The sequence below is a fragment of the Phoxinus phoxinus genome, assembly GCF_949152265.1.
Source record: "Phoxinus phoxinus genome assembly, chromosome: 8".
In the NCBI taxonomy this organism is placed as follows: Eukaryota; Metazoa; Chordata; class Actinopteri; order Cypriniformes; family Leuciscidae; genus Phoxinus; species Phoxinus phoxinus.
The window spans coordinates 36,829,071-36,845,839 of NC_136883.1; the positions used below are offsets into that span (position 1 = coordinate 36,829,071).

Below are 16,769 nucleotides of genomic sequence, written 5' to 3' on the forward strand. Positions count from 1 at the left end.
AATAAATACATAATTTGACACAAAATATTAATTTAAAAAGGAATGTATTGATTTAAAAACTATTTATATGGCTTCCGCTAAAGAAAACAGTCCGTTCAAGTCTCTACCAGAGAATGTAGACGGGCTCTGGTCTCTACTGTTAGAATCCTGCTTCCATGGCAACGCTCTGACCTTCGCGGGGTTTACACGACATCCACCAATCAGATGCATCACTGTGGGATTGTTTAGGATTGTGGGTAATGAAGTACTTATCCAAGACATCGCGAATAAAAGGCATTTATCTCAAATCAAGGTTAGTGCCCCATGAACTTTTGGCGTTTATATGAGCATATACAATCGCTTAGTACAGCCGTAGCTGGTTTTAAGTCTACCATGTATGGTAACGTTTTTATGGCTTATACCCCAAATGTCTATGGAGAAATTGTATTGAATTTTTACTTCCGGCACCGGCTGTGGGCGGGACTGTGATGCTCTATAGGCACTGTCTCCAAAAGCATGCAGAGAAAAGTCCACATTAAAAAATTCCCCATCGTAAGTGCACATCGATGGCCTAAGACACGAAACAAGCGGTTTGTGTGATAAAACGAACAGTATTTATATCATTTTTATCTCTTAAACACAACCACGTCCAACTGATCTGTTTACACCGGATTTCTTCCCCGGAAACTAATCTAACCGCCTTTGATTGGACGTTGCATTTTTAAACTCAGCAGAAACGCGTGTGATTGGCTGTACGGCTCAACGTATGCCTTTGATTGGCCTGAACAATGAAGCGAGTCGTGTGTCAAGATAGAAGGCTTACAAACTGGGAATAAGTGAAAACTCAACACTCTCGGATGAGTTCGCGCGAGCTTAGGCCATCAATGTGCACTTACGATCGGGAATTGTTTAATTTGGACTTTTCTCTGCATGCTTTTGGAGACAGTGCCTATAGACCTGCATTATATGACTGACAGACAAGAACGGTTTGACCTTAAAATATCAAAATTGAAACTACTGCGGAGACAAAGACACCTACATCTTGGATGCACTTCAGGTAAGATAAAACATACCAACATTTAATTTCAAAGTGAACTATCCCTTCAATGTGAACTAATATTAATAAATACTGAAGAAGTATTGTTCATGTTAACTAATAAACCTTATTGTAAAGTGTCCAAATTAAACCTTTGATAGTTCAGTGGCAAATAAAGAGCATTTTGTGCGATCACCTTCTGGATCTCCACGAGGATGAGTGTGTAAATGTGGATTAGTGTGATTAGTGTGTGAACAGATGTGAGCATCAGTAGAGATCAGTAGAGATCTTTATAGGGTTTGGAGTAGTTAAACATCAAGTAGTCCATGTAGTAGAAGTCGTACGCTCGCTGGCGCTCCGAAGCGTTCAGCTGGGAAAAGTAGTGCTGCGTGATCTGAGTGGAAGTTCTGGCCGCTTTGGGGTTCCCGTCTTTAAACGAGGGGTACGTCAGGTTCTCCGGGGCCCCGATCTTCCGTAACACGAAGTTGGCGTCTTCCTCCAAGGTCTCGACTGTCCCGATGAAGTCGTAGTGCAGGTGGCAAGGGCTGCAAAGCTGGTTGGTTGCTTCCCAGTGGATGTCCATTCCCACGGGACGGTGCACGTCCAGCAAGTAGTGGATGAACTCCCGAAAGGTCACTCCGCTTCCCGTTTTCAAAGCCGATTGTGACGCGTTCACTCTGTATTTGGAGATGATGGGCTTCCCGAATACGGGATGGTAGTAGGAATTTGGGCTCTCGAATTTGTCCCTGAACGCGGACACCAGGCGCTCCATCGGCTCGCGTACGAACAGAACTTTAGTGTACGTTTCTAAACGCTTGCTGATTCCCTGCCGGTCGAAGCTGTCCAGGCGTTTCAAGTGATTGTCGTAGTGAACGGACACGTGATTGATTTCCCGCGTGGAGTTAGCGACTCCGGCGAGCACCATCAGGATCCTCTTCCAGTTGGAGCATCCGGCTTTCGGGACCTCGCAGTACAGGAGTTTATGTCTGTCCTCCACGTAAATACGAGACACGTGATGTGGCGTAATCGTCCGAGAGATATTACTCCGATATTTCCCGCAGACCTCGCGCACGATCCGGCGACGGGACTCCTGGACGTCAGAGAGACGCCGCGAGATCTCCGCGTGCGATGATGAAGACGATGCTGATGATGATGAGGAGGAGTTGGTGTGTTGCACGGGACTGGTCTTTAGGAGTTTCCTGTGGCGTTTGGTGACCTGTTGGGAGCCCGGGTCGTGCTCCCGGGACCCCGGCGTGGGGGCCTGGCGTCTCCACTGGGAGTCTGGGAGCTGCATGGGTGAGATGGGGTCGACGTCGCCCTCTTCTGACCGCTGCTGGACTCTCACGATCTCACTGAACTGACCACACTGCTCCTTCAAACACACACAAGACAAACCTATCAGCAAACTCACATTAGGAGACATTATACACATGTATATTTCACTGCAAAATCACCCACATTCCCCATGATTCATCATTATTTTAATGTGAAGGAAATTCTCTCTCTCTATATATATGTAAAGTATATGTACACACACACACACACACACACACACACACACACACACACACACACACACACACACACACACACACACACACACACACACACGTATATAAATATATTTACAATCATTCACGACTGAGAGTGTGTCATTTTCCTTTCAGTCAGAGAGTGCACATTATCAAATGTTGCCTTTAAGGAATATAGAATTAATATATAAAAAGTATTTTAAACATTGTCTTTACTAACTTTCTGGGCCGGCAAGTTTCAATTACAACAGAAGCCTATGGAGGAGTGAGACAGCGCTCATATTTAATCACAAATATCTTCATTTGTGTTTCTGAAGATGAAGGAAAGTCTGACGGGGAACAACATGAGGGAGAGTCATTACTGACAGAGTTTATACTTCTGGGTGAATTAACCCGTCCAGTCTCGAGTTTGTGATTCTCAGCCACCAGATGGCGCCATTAATCCATTTCTGATCCTCCTGGAAGAGTGTGTCTCATTCCTGCTCATCTGTGCTCATCTGTGGCTCATTATCAATATCTCTAATCCTCTAATTGACGAGGATTTTTGCTTAATTCTTTACGTCACCTGATTTCCAAAAACACGCTGTCTGTGGCAAATATCAATTTAACTTCTCATTTTAATTAAGGTGCAAGTCAATGAATTGAATAATCATAAATCCAGTATTAACGAGGTGATTATGAAGTCAGGGTTCGTTTGATTAGTGACGGCAGGTTACAGCCTCTTCCCCCGGGACAACATGAGACCAGAGTGTGTGTAATACAGTCAGAAGTGTGTCCGTTTATGGATTAAGACATGATCTCACCTGTCGGGACTGAGTGGTGCTCCTGAACTTCACTCCTGAAAGACACACAGATACACAGACAGATTAGATGTGCATGGACTATAAAAATGAGGAATATCTGATAAGCATAATGGATTCTGCACATAAAAAACATGCACCTTCAAAAATGGTTCAACTTAAAAATGCATCTCAAGTCACTAAACTCATCTGTGTGTGTGTGTGTGTTAGTGATGGGTCGTTCGCGAATGAGCCGGATCTAAGAGCCGGCTCTTTTAGGTGAACGACGGGAGCTGGCTCGCAGATCTGAAGAGCCGACTCTATTTAAAAATATATAGCCTATAGAAATTAAATCATTATGTAATAAAGAAATAATTAATTATTTTAATTTTATTTAAAATAATTGACTAATTCAAAGAAACACAACAAAATAATTAGACTATCGGCCTAAAGGCGCACACACATTCGTTTCGACTGTCTGATCAGCCTCACACTCTGTTCCTGTCAATCATACATGCGATGTCAACCAATTATACTGCATGATGGAGGGCCGAGCATGCACGCACGCACACACACACACACACAGAGATGCGGATAATCCGCTGATCGGGCGGATGGCGTGACAAAAAATAATATTTTAATTCAATTTGGGCGGGTGGCGGTTAAACCAATCAAATGAAAAAAGTTTGCCACTAAGCAAACTTGCAAGCTATGAGCCGAGCTGTCAGGAGGAGGCCTAAACGTCTCGTAGATGAGACTGACTGGGTTATTTTGTTTCGATATTAGTTATATTTTAAAACAACCAGTCATATAGCCTACCACTTGTGGAACATTTAAAAGAGAGGCAGATTATGGATATGACTCAGAAATAACATCGGGCAATGGCAGCGCAAGATGTTCAGAAGAACGTAAGAGCTAACTTCTACAAGCTCAAAAACATCCACATAAAAATAGAAGGTAGGCCTAGGCCTAAGAAAAATTGTCGGAAAACTTTGCACATTAATTAGATGTGCAAGGCAAGCAGGCAAATTTTCGCGTTGTTATGGACAATAAAAAATGTGAATATTCACGTTGCACTGTTGTGCGGTGGACTTTCAGGGAGTTAAAACGTTTTTTTTTTAAAGAGCCGTTTGTGAGTCAAAAGAGCCGGCTCATTTCAGTGAGCTGAGTCAAATGAGCCGGCTCACGAAAAAGAGCCGGATTGCCCATCACTAGTGTGTGTGTGTGTGTGTGTGTGTGTGTGTGTGCACAATCACACATAAAGGCCACACGCTGCGTCTTTCACATTCTATTTAAACAATCTCAAGCATTTCGAATCACTCATTCTGTAATTGCAGAGTGAATGAGAAACATTCGCTAATCACAGCTTTCCATGTGTAACCATGTGACCAAACATGTAATCGAGAAACACACACACACACACACACACACACACACACACACACACACACACACACACACACACACACACACACACACACACACACACACACACACACACACACACACACACACACACACACACACACACACACACACACACACAGGCTATGGCATACAATAAATGGAGACAGATGCATATATATACATTAGGGGTTGTTAAACGATTAATCGCGATTAATCGCATTCAAAATAAAAGTTTGTGTTTACATAATAAATGTGTGTGTACTGTGTATAATTATTTGGCATATTTAAATACACACACGTTCATTTATATATTTAAGATTTTTTTTTATATATATAAAATATTTAGAATTTATATATAATATAAATGATATATAAATCTATATACAGTATATACATGCAAATATTTCTTAAATATATACAAGCATGTGTGTATTTAAATATATAAAATAATTATACACAGTACACACACATTTATTATGTAAACACAAACTTTTCTTTTGGATGCGTTTAACAGCCCTAAATATAAACATTATCTAAAGAGTTATCTTCACATCTTAAAGTGTCCCTATATGCACTTTTAAAGGTTTTCTGTTTTGGAGTCTCCTACAATATACGCTTACATGCATGTAAGGTCAAAAAACACTTTAATTGTCTCATAATATCTCTTCTCAGTGTGTGAAATGGTTTGATCAAGGATTCATTCTCTCTAAACCCCGCCTCTCTGAGAGCTGCTCTGCTCTGATTGGTCAGATGTTCCAGTCTGTTCTGATTGGTCAGAAACCAAATTTTCTATTAGCATATCTAAATGTCAGGACTTGATAGGAACATCAAAGTGGATTTGCTTTGTCAGCAGAAAACATGAACAACACGAACCAAACTCTTCCAGTCTCAGATACACTACAGTGTTTGAGGGCGGAGCTAAGAGACGCAGCTCAGCCAATCAACACCACAGGCTGGCTTTATGCTAATTAGTTACAAACCCACGTAGACAGCAGAAGTTAGATGATCTCAGGAGTGTTTGTGAACGCTTGTACAAGAGAAGCGCATGTTGTTAGCGAGCGAGCGCTCCAGCTGTACGACTGTAAACAAATGTTCCTGTCAGAAGTGAGCCACGGGTTAAATAAATCACACCGCGCAGACTAACTTAAACACAGCTGTTAATTGGCAAGCAGTTGATTAACACACTCAGAGCTCTTGACCTGCTGTGACTCTCTCACACACACACACTTCTCGAAACCACTGAACACAACACACACACACCTGACTGACACGTGCGTCTCTTTAACACCCAGCATCGCGTCAGTTCACACGCACGCTGGGAAGATCTTCATATCTCCTGACTGAAGGGCTGGGATTTTAACCTGGTTTCTGAGCATTATTGATGCAGAATATGTTAAAGCCGTCAAATCTCTGCCTCATAACATCAAGTCATCCGCTTCTGACTTCAGAAGAAAACTACAGCGCCACTTTTTTTCAAAGGTGTTTGCATGTGCACAACTATGGATGTGTGTTGCTATGGATTTGCAAAGTATTTTTTAGCACATTGCATGTTGTTACTTACTAGTCCTCCTTCAAGGCCAATTTTGAAATGCATAAATCTGAATATCATAAAACGAATCATTTGCAATGAGACAGCAATTTTAGGCAATTAAAGTGAGTTAGGGGGTTTGCTCTAAACCCAGACACAATGCATGAGCAATATTAATAGTGATGCTTGGTTTAGCAAAGATACAAAATGAATGAATGCATATATTAGCACAATATATTCAAACACACGCACATATGCACAATTTCTTCAATATGCAGTATGTACAGTATGCACATATCTAGATGACCTACTGCCAAAATATGCAGAATACAAGTAGCCTATGCGGTATGAGATACTCTATCCCACAATGCAATGCACTCGATGTAACCTTTCAACTGGATTTCAATCATTTTAATCAGTTCAACTTGAATTGAAAAAACTAAATAAATGTATTGAGATAACTCAACATTATTTACATGCGGCATATTGAGCATACCTCTGTTTAAAATGCAATTTTATTATGCATTCTGCAGTGTTATTTTAGTATTATTTATATACTAATATTTTGAATTAGCCTGTATTTTAATATTTTCAGTTTTCATTTTATTTTGTTTTAGTATTTTTATTGTGCTGTAACTGCTGTTGTAATTTTTGTCTATTTCTATTTAGCTTTCTTTTTTTTTTTTATGTATATATATACATTTTTTGGGCATTTTTCATTTTTATTTGGTTCAGGTGCTTTATTATGATTTTTATTTCAGTTTTAATTTGTATAATTTTAGTACTTCAACTAGCAGTGTTATTTTAGTATTATTTCTGTACTTTTATAGTATTTATTCATATTTAATATAAACAGATAAATGTATGTATATGTTAAATGTATGTTATGTATAATTTAAATTATATGTTACTATAATATAATACTAATATGCAAAGATAATAGAAGCAGTTAATCAGTGTTCAGCAATATGAAAACACACTTCAGAAACACATTACGAGTCGTAGCCGCGCAACTACAGTTTCAAAGAAGCAGGTTTACACCGTACACTGTGTGTGTGTGTGTGTGTGTGTGTGTGTGTGTGTGTGTGTGTGTGTGTGTGTGTGTGGCACTCTCAGAAAAACACCCAGAGCCCAACAACACTGGACTGCGATATTATAACACTGCTTTCCTCTCCAGCACCACAGGCCATTCATTTCATTTGGACACACACACACACACACACACACACACACACACACACACACACACACACACACACACACACACACACACACACACACACACACACACACACACACACACACACACACACACACACACACACACACACACACTTAGCAATGTTTAATATCTTATAAAAATTTAAGAAATATATTACAATATTAGCAATACATAATATTTTGAGTTGATATTATATTACATTATATTGTATTATATTATATTATCTATTAAATTTGAAATTTTGAATTAAACATCTGAACTGTTTTTGTGATGTTCTAGTAGAGCGGAGATTGTTCCCTCTGGATGTGTGTGTGGTAATGAGAGCAGGTGACCAGCGGCACCAGGACACACACACACACACACACACACACACACACACACACACACACACACACACACACACACACACACACCGTCTGACTGACGCACCGAGACCGAAATAGCCCTGTGTGTCGTCAGGTGAATCTCCGTCTGTCTGTCTGTGATTTCCAGAGGGCTGATACACCAACTCAAGCAAGTGCCGAGAATAAAAACACAGGAAAATTACAGCCTTTTAAAAACAGCACAGCGCTGACCTCCAGCGAGAGAGCGAGTAATGACAGTGTGTTTGATCAATAGTGACTGGCCGACTGCAACACACACTCCCTGTCCGACCGGCTCTGATCACTTAGAGCTGTGTAACCTTTAGAGCATCACACCCTCTCATTCTGTCACTTCCATCCTTTGCTTCAAACCCTAGTGAGCTTCTGCACTGTCTACTGTGTCTACACAGGCAACTAGCTACTAACACACACACGCACGCACGCATGCACACAATTCTAGGTTGTTTTAACCCAATTTTGGGCCAAATGTGGACAAACCCAAAAGTTGGATTAAAAATGCAATTTTAAATTTTTACCAAATGGCTGGGTTTGTCTAGCCTGGTCCTACTAGACTCTCGTACATTTCATTTCTCCAGAGAGTCTGGCCTCTCTCCATTGACAAGCGTTAACTTCCTTGTAGGCGGGTCCTCTGTTGAAGTTTAAAACTATTGGATCTGCCCAGAGCCGCTCTGGATCTGCCGTAACCAATCGCTAACGCTTGGTCGTGACGAAACTACAACTCAAACTAGCGCACGACCTCAACGTCATCGTTCTCAGACACTCCCTCTGTTCGCTGGTTGGACCGGTAAAAAATGTATCGGAGAAAAATACACCGCAAACCCAGACGTATCTGAAGGAAAATGAAAATTGAGGGCAAATAGGAGGGCGGAGGCAAAATACTCTTGGATAAAAACCAATTGATAACTACTTGAACTTTGTATATGTATTTACCATAAACTGCATAAAAGTCTTTCATTTGATTCCAGCTGAAGGCGCTAAGAAAATGGCGGTTTCTCCGACTGGTGTCGTCTGTGTTGTTGCGCTCTCTTTCACGTCCGCGTTGCCAACCCAGCACCGCTGGGTTACAGATTAATAACGATTTCAACCCAAATTGGGTTACATCAACCCAGCATCCTTACCCAACAGTCTCAACCCAACTTTTGGGTTGAAAAAACAACCCAGCATTTTTTAGAGTGTAGGGTTTGTCTATGTTTAACGCAAAATTGGGTTAAAACAACCCAGCATTTTTTAGTGTACATATATAGGCAACAACTTACATGAAGAGGCAACTGTCTGCTAAAGCGATTGACAGGTGTAACGATACCCTTACATCACGATTCGATACACACCACGAATTACAAACATGCGCACATACATTCAAACGCACAGAACTATAGAATGAATTCTTGATGCGCACGTGAGCGCCATCAGCGTTTCTCACAGGTTCACGTTTAAAGTCTGTGTAGAGAGAACGGTGTCGTCTTAGCGGCCCCTAATTTAATAACAAATTATCCTTTCGACGGAAGTGAATCAATCAAAACTAACTTTAGCTGGAAAATAACATTATTCAAGAACCGCTATAAAGCCAAAACAATCTGTTACCTTAAATTATACACTCTAAAAAATGCTGGGTTGTTTCAACACAAAATTTGGGTCAAATATGGACAAACCCAGCTGTTGGGTTAAATTTTTCAATTTAAAATGTTAACCCAACGGTTGGGTTCGTCCATATTTGACCCAAATTTGGGTTGAAACAACCCAGCCTTTTTTAGAGTGTACGTTTATCTCTGTAAAGCAGCTTTGAAACAATCTACATGGTTAAAAGCGCTGTATAAATGAAGATGACTTGACTTGACTTGACCACGATACTGAACTCACGATACGATATTATTGCGAAACTCAAAGACATTTGGTAAAAGGTTAACAAAAACTTGTACTGTAGATAAAAATGCTAAATTTGGTATTACATTGTGTGCTGGACAATAGAGACACCAGAATAACAATAATCATGATTCTGAAGCTGGAAATACAGAATTATTTTAGACGAATATGCTTGATCTGTCACTGACTCGATATAATTAAAATAATGTAGGCCTTTTTACTGTTAACAAGACATTTGGCATTATCAGGACACACAAATATTCCCCTATTGCATTATTATACATTATATTCAACATTATATAGTAGTTTAATGTAGTACTGACACTAAAACTCTTAAAACGTGATTTTTTTTCTCACACAATACATATTGTCACTATCCACGATACATATTGCTGCATTTTTGTATTGCCATATATATGCTATATTGTTACAACAAGTGAACTCTGCAATACTCCAATCATACTGAGCGAGTGATGCAATGCTATTCATTCAGTTATAAACACAATTCTTCAAGTAAAAATCATGTTTATTTGACTTTTTTATTCACATGCACGATCTATCAAATCCCGTCCCTTCTGTTCAAACACATTATACTCTTCCATCTTCTCATCACACACACCCTGTGTGTTTTTACATTTCCGAGTTTCAAACCAGAATTTTTTAGAGCTTCTGTGAATCAACAGAATTGCAGGTCCGGACGACGCTTTTAACCGCAAGAAACATTAAAATAAAAAATAAAGAAGAAGAGAAAAGCAACAGGCTCTTGTGTATCTGAATCTCTGTCTAAATCTCAGACATGTTTACTTTCACATCTGTGCTCGTCAAGGCCTTTATCATCTGTGAACGTCAACACGTTTTAATGAGAGGTTTCCCGTAGCAACAAGCGTGCTGTCAGACGGCGATATGATGTGCCGCTCTGCGCAGAGATAAAGAGAACAATAATAATAGAAACAGAAAGTCAAACCGCAGACAGGCAGGAACACGCTGATCACTTTCTATGATACGCTACATTGTCTGGAAGTTTCAGTGACAAATCAAACCGGTCTGATGCCATTCTCTCAATCTTTATATAGTACCACAAATAACTTTATTAATAGTTCTTCAGAAAAAGCAGCATTTCTAATTGTTTTTCTCGTTTTGTATCATGAACACCGGCAACCTCATCCATCAATACTACATACGAAACCACAGCCATTACATATTTAAAACAGTAATATCCTATACTAAACCTAAACTAATCTTGACAAACTATATATAACTTGAAAGCTTACAATCTCTAGTTTACATATTTGGTGACTGATTTTCTAAATAAACACAGAGGAGTCGTAATTTATCAATTTGCAACAAGAATATGTTCATCCTCCTAAGGCGTGTTCAGACCTTTATTTTGAAATAGTGATGATCATGAAAAATCATGAAAGAATGGTAGAAACCTCAGATTGTTTTCATGCCGAGAGTTTAAAAGATAGCATCCGTTCAATTCTTTTAGAAAAAAAGCTCTGAATTTTTTAAAAATATAAATAAAATAATAATAATTCAGCATTTGTGATGTGGCGGCGAGCTATAATGCACATACGTGATCTTTTGTGTTTCTTAGAGGTTGAATTCATTTCTAAATCTGCCAAACTTCCAACACTACTTCTGAATAGGATGTCTACTTCATAAATTGTATGAAAATTGTAAAAATAATGGTTCAGACTCAAACAACATATGGAGATGGAGGCGCCCTTATATGGGCAGTGATGTCCACTAGTGGAGAAGTGTGGTACTGCGCCCAAACTAAATCTCACTGAACGCTCATTTACTGAGATATCAACCTAACATTTGAAACACAACTTTTCTTCAGATTTATGGCTTTGATTTTTTTGCATTTTTAAAGTCCTCCAGGTTTTGAAAATATATATTTGATATAAAATATGAATAATACAATTTTTAACATTGCACATTTTCATTAACCTAAAACTTCTATAAATTTTTTTCTGTTTTACTTCCTTATTTTATTTCACTTCTACAAAAATCTGAATACTTTTAACAGGATGAAGATGGCCAAATTTTTGCTATTTTGTGTAAATATATATATTTTTTTCATTTAGTACTGCCCTTCAGAAGCAACAGAAGATAGTGACATTTTTCCCATAATTTAATTATTTTAAATATTATTAGTTACATTTTTCAGTTTTATTCTTTTTTATTCATTATATATATTTCATATTTATATAGAATCAAAGAATTGTCTTTTCCGCCAAAGAAAAATCATAATTACTTGTGGATGAGAATCACAATCCAAAGAAAGACTTTGTATGACTTCAGAAATCATCGGATGACTCTGTTTGAATACTAAAAATCTCTCTCTCCAAACCTCAACCTGAAGCTGTTGTTTTTTACTTCAAATTCTTGTACTTGACAAGAGACAAAAAACATGAAGATGCCAGTGTGTGTAAGAGTTTGAAGGGAAAGTGTGTGTGTGTGCTTGTGTGTTTAGCGGTTTGCCAAACCCAGTGATACGTGAATGCTTACAGAGCCTTTGGGGGGAAACCGTCACTGAGCCGCAGACTCAGAGACAGACAGAGAGAAGAGAGACAGCGGCAGGTGACGGACACTAACTACAGTTTACAGACACACGGGTCCTTTAAAAGTGGAGTGTGTGTGTGTGAGTGTGCGTGTGTGTGTGTGGATGTGTGTGTGTGTGAGAGAGAGTGAGTGTGTGTGTGGGTGTGCGTGTGGGTGTGTGTATGTATGTGTGTGAGCGTTCCTGTGTGTGTGTGTGTGTATGTGTGTGTGCATGTGTGTGTGTGTGTGCGTGCGTGCGTGCCTGTGTGTGTGTGCGTGCGTGCCTGTGTGTGTATGTATGTGTGTGTGTGCGTGTGTGTGTGCGTACGTGCCTGTGTGTGTGTGTGTGTGTATATATGTGTGTGTGTATATGTGTGTGTGTGTGCGTGCGTGTGTGCGTACGTGCCTGTGTGTGTGTGTGTGTGTGTATGTGTGCGTGCGTGCGTGTGTGTATATGTGTGTGTGCGTGCGTGCGTGTGTTTGTGTGTGTGTGTGTGTATGTGTGCGTGCGTGTGTGTATGTGTGCGTGCGTGCGTGTGTTTGTGTGTGTGTGTGTGTGTGTATGTGTATGTGTGCGTGCGTGCGTGTGTTTGTGTGTGTGTGTGTGTGTGTGTGTGTGCGTGTGTGTGCGTGTGTGTATGTGTGTGTGTGTGTGTGTGTGTGTGTGTGTATGTGTGCGTGCGTGCGTGCGTGTGTTTGTGTGTGTGTGTGTGTGTGTGTGCGTGCGTGTGTGTGTTTGTGTGTGTGTGTGTGTGTGTGTTTGTGTGTGTGTGTGTGTGTGTGTATGTGTGTGTGCGTGTGTGTGTGTATGTGTGCGTGCGTGTGTTTGTGTTTGTGTGTGTGTGTGTGTGTGTGTATGTGTGTGTGCGTGCGTGCGTGTGTTTGTGTGTGTGTGTGTGCGTGCCTGTGTGTGTGTGTGTGTCAGCTGTGACCTCAGGGGTAATGCCCTCTCTGGCCATCTGTGCTGACCGAGCTTCTCTTCACAGCACGAGGAAACACACACAGACACGAACGCAATGACATTTATGTCACTTAAATGGAAATTATTTGTGATTTCAGTCTGATCACATTCTAGTCAAAATTTCACCTTTGACCTTTAGAAACACTGATGATTCCATATGAATATGAGATGATATTCAATGCTGCTGTTATTCGGGATCTTCTTGCCTTCAAATATTCAAGTAGAAAGACTGAAATATATATATTTTTGTAAAACATGAATCTTTGACAAATATTTTTTTACAGTGTAGTTTAATGTCAATATGCAACTCATTTGACTTCTGTAACACAAAGAAAATAAGATATTAAAGTCTTGATGTGTTTTCAGGCGCTACTAGAACAGGTTTTCCTGCTTGAATGTTGATTATTTTCCTCATATTCTCCATTGTTGCGACTCCTCTCTTCCCAGTCTGTCAGTAACTCTGTTTACTTCCTGTCTCTATGAAGCCCCTCCTTCTGAAAAGCACACTGTGCTCTGATTGGTCGGCTGGATCAGTGTGCTGTGATTGGTCGAGCGCTTCGAGTGTGTTTGGGAAATGTCCCGCCCCCTTTCCATAACCGCCAGTTTAACACACTACTGACTAACTCAACCAGGCAACGCCCCTTTATTCTGCATATTAATTATTATAATGAGGAATATTGTGACGTGTTCGTTCCCGGAAGAAACTCGAGAGTACAGTGGAGGCGTTTCAGGAGTTCAGAAACACTGACACTGATATAGAGAAGAACTGGAGCTTTGCCGAACTTTTTTATGCTCAGACCGCAACATTACACACTAAAGAAAGTTGAACATGGGAAAAGCTTAAAGGGACATATCATGAGAATCTGACTTCTCCCGTGTGTAAGTGCTGTAATCGGTCCCGCTGCTTCAACCAACCCAGAAAACGTTACGAGTGAAACCCACTAACTTTGTCCTGGTGAGCCTTTCTCTGCAAGCATGTCAACAAATAAGCCGATCAGAGTTCGCTCCGCTTCTGACGTAGTAAGAGGATCTTATTATAATATTACCGGCCCTTCATCTGCACGTTTACACCCACGGTGACGCCATTTGGTTTCGCAAGCAACAACAGTGAAACCAGTTCTAACAGTGAAACCAGTTCTAACAGTGAAACCAGTTCTAACAGTGAAACCAGTTCTAACAGTGAAACCAGTTCTAGCAGTGAAACCAGTTCTAACTGTGAAACCAGTTCTAACAGTGAAACCAGTTCTAACAGTGAAACCGGTTCTAACAGTGAAACCAGTTTTAACAGTGAAACCAGTTCTAACAGTGAAACCAGTTCTAACAGTGAAACCAGTTCTAACAGTGAAACCAGTTCTAACTGTGAAACCGGTTCTAACAGTGAAACCAGTTCTAACAGTGAAACCAGTTCTAACAGTGAAACCGGTTCTAACAGTGAAACCAGTTTTAACAGTGAAACCAGTTCTAACAGTGAAACCAGTTCTAACAGTGAAACCAGTTCTAACAGTGAAACCAGTTCTAACAGTGAAACCAGTTCTAACAGTGAAACCAGTTCTAACGGTGAAACCAGTTCTAACAGTGAAACCAGTTCTAACGGTGAAACCAGTTCTAACAGTGAAACCAGTTCTAACAGTGAAACCAGTTCAAAAAGTGAAACCAGTTCTAACAGTGAAACCGGTTCTAACAGTGAAACCAGTTCTAACGGAGAAACCAGTTCTAACGGTGAAACCAGTTCTAACAGTGAAACCAGTTCTAACGGTGAAACCAGTTCTAACGGTGAAACCAGTTCTAACAGTGAAACCAGTTCTAAAAGTGAAACCAGTTCTAACAGTGAAACCAGTGAGACCAGTTTTAACAGTGAAACCAGTTCTAAAAGTGAAACCAGTTCTAAAAGTGAAACCAGTTCTAACAGTGAAACCAGTGAGACCAGTTCTAACAGTGAAACCAGTTTATGCGTGTGTGTGTGTGTGTGTGTGTGTGTGTGTGTGTGTGGAGGTGATTTCTGAGGAAAGACTCCTGGGCAGTGTGTATAGAGGAGTATCTGTGCCTCAGCGCTGACGGGTTTGATGGTGTGTGAAAAGCAGGTCTCACGGAGGCTGTTGATCTGTGTGTGTGTGTGTGTGTGTGAGAGATGCTGTCAGAGAGAGCAGGCCCTGTGTCAGGAGAAGTCTGTCTTTCAGGATGAGGTTGGAGGAGTGACGGTTGTTTTGTGTTTTTGATAAAGAGAGTGAATCACAGCTCCCACTCAACACTGACAAAAGACACAAATCCATTTAAGCGGCTGAGATGCTGCGGTTGGCTAGTTTGACACTGCTGTATTTCTGAAGAACACACACACACACACACACACACACACACACACACGCACACACACACACACACAGTATTCTATCCCCCTACGGCCTACACTAACCCACAAATCAACACTCAGAGAAAGTAAAGATATCATTTTAAGGAACATTATGGACACCTCACACAACGTTATTTGCAAAGGTGGCATGACATTAATATGTTAATTGACGTTCACTTAAAATTAGTTGCTTAAAAATATTAAGTAAATAAACCTCATGCTTAATCAAAAACATTAAGTAATGTGGAATTGTCAAGTTCACATAACTTAATTTTTTTAAATTAAGCATTACATTTATTTACTTAATAATTTTAAGGCAACGGGTTTACTTATTTTTTTAAGCAAGTGAACTGAACACTTTTTACAGAAGAGCAGTGGAGAGAACATTTCAGTGAAACTTAAGTTCGTCTAAATTAAAAGAAATAATTTAATAAAACTCAAAACAATGAAACAAGTTTACTTAAAATATGTCAGTTCTGTGAACTTGAAAAAAAAAAAAAACGCTAAATACTCATAAAAGTTAATTTGACTGAACTAATTAGTTTAATTTAAGTTTGTCCCACTCAAACCAATTAATTATTTTGAGCGTTAGGGTTTACAGTGACCTTAAAAAGGAGAGATGCATTATACCAGGTTGTAGCACTTGTGCTAATTTTCACCTGTAGTCTCTGGGCAGGCTGATGTCAACATTAATTTCCATCCCGCACACGAACACACACACACTCTCAGACACACTCTCAGAGACACACACACTTTCTCAGACACACACACACACACACACTCTCAGACACACACACACACACACACACACACACACACACACACACACACACACACACACACACACACACACACACACACACACACACACACACACACACACACACACACACACACACACACACACACACACACACACACACACACACTCTCAGACACACTCTCAGACACACTCTCCTCCCACTGTCGGAGCCGCCGCCCTCAAAGGGCAGAGCAGCGACGCTATAGGTCAAAAGAGCTGTCACACAGATGATTGACAAGCACGACTGTGTGAATGTGTGTGAGAGACACAAGTCTTCAACACTTATAGACGTGGTTTTAAAGCACACTGAATTGAGTTTTCACGATTTGAAGCATTCAACCAGGTTTTCAATAAAAAAACAGAAAGAGAAAGTGGTTTAAATG

General features: G+C 40.2%; 1 protein-coding gene across 5 annotated transcripts in view; it reads right to left on the reverse strand.

Moving 5' to 3' along the window:
- Positions 1–1,034: 1,034 nt before the first annotated feature.
- Positions 1,035–16,769, reverse strand: part of chst8 (carbohydrate (N-acetylgalactosamine 4-0) sulfotransferase 8) — a 196,648-nt gene continuing 180,913 nt past the window's right edge. For 2 of the 5 annotated variants that reach the window (XM_079620181.1, XM_079620180.1), the window contains exons 3-4: positions 3,351–3,388; positions 1,035–2,387 (exon numbers count right to left, since the gene is read on the reverse strand). In XM_079620181.1, coding sequence (XP_079476307.1) covers positions 1,293–2,387; positions 3,351–3,388 — 1,133 coding nt within the window. In that variant the 3' untranslated portion in view covers positions 1,035–1,292. The remainder of the gene's footprint in view (positions 2,388–3,350; positions 3,389–16,769) is intronic. The other 3 variants (XM_079620184.1, XM_079620182.1, XM_079620183.1) reach the window with 3 other exon arrangements.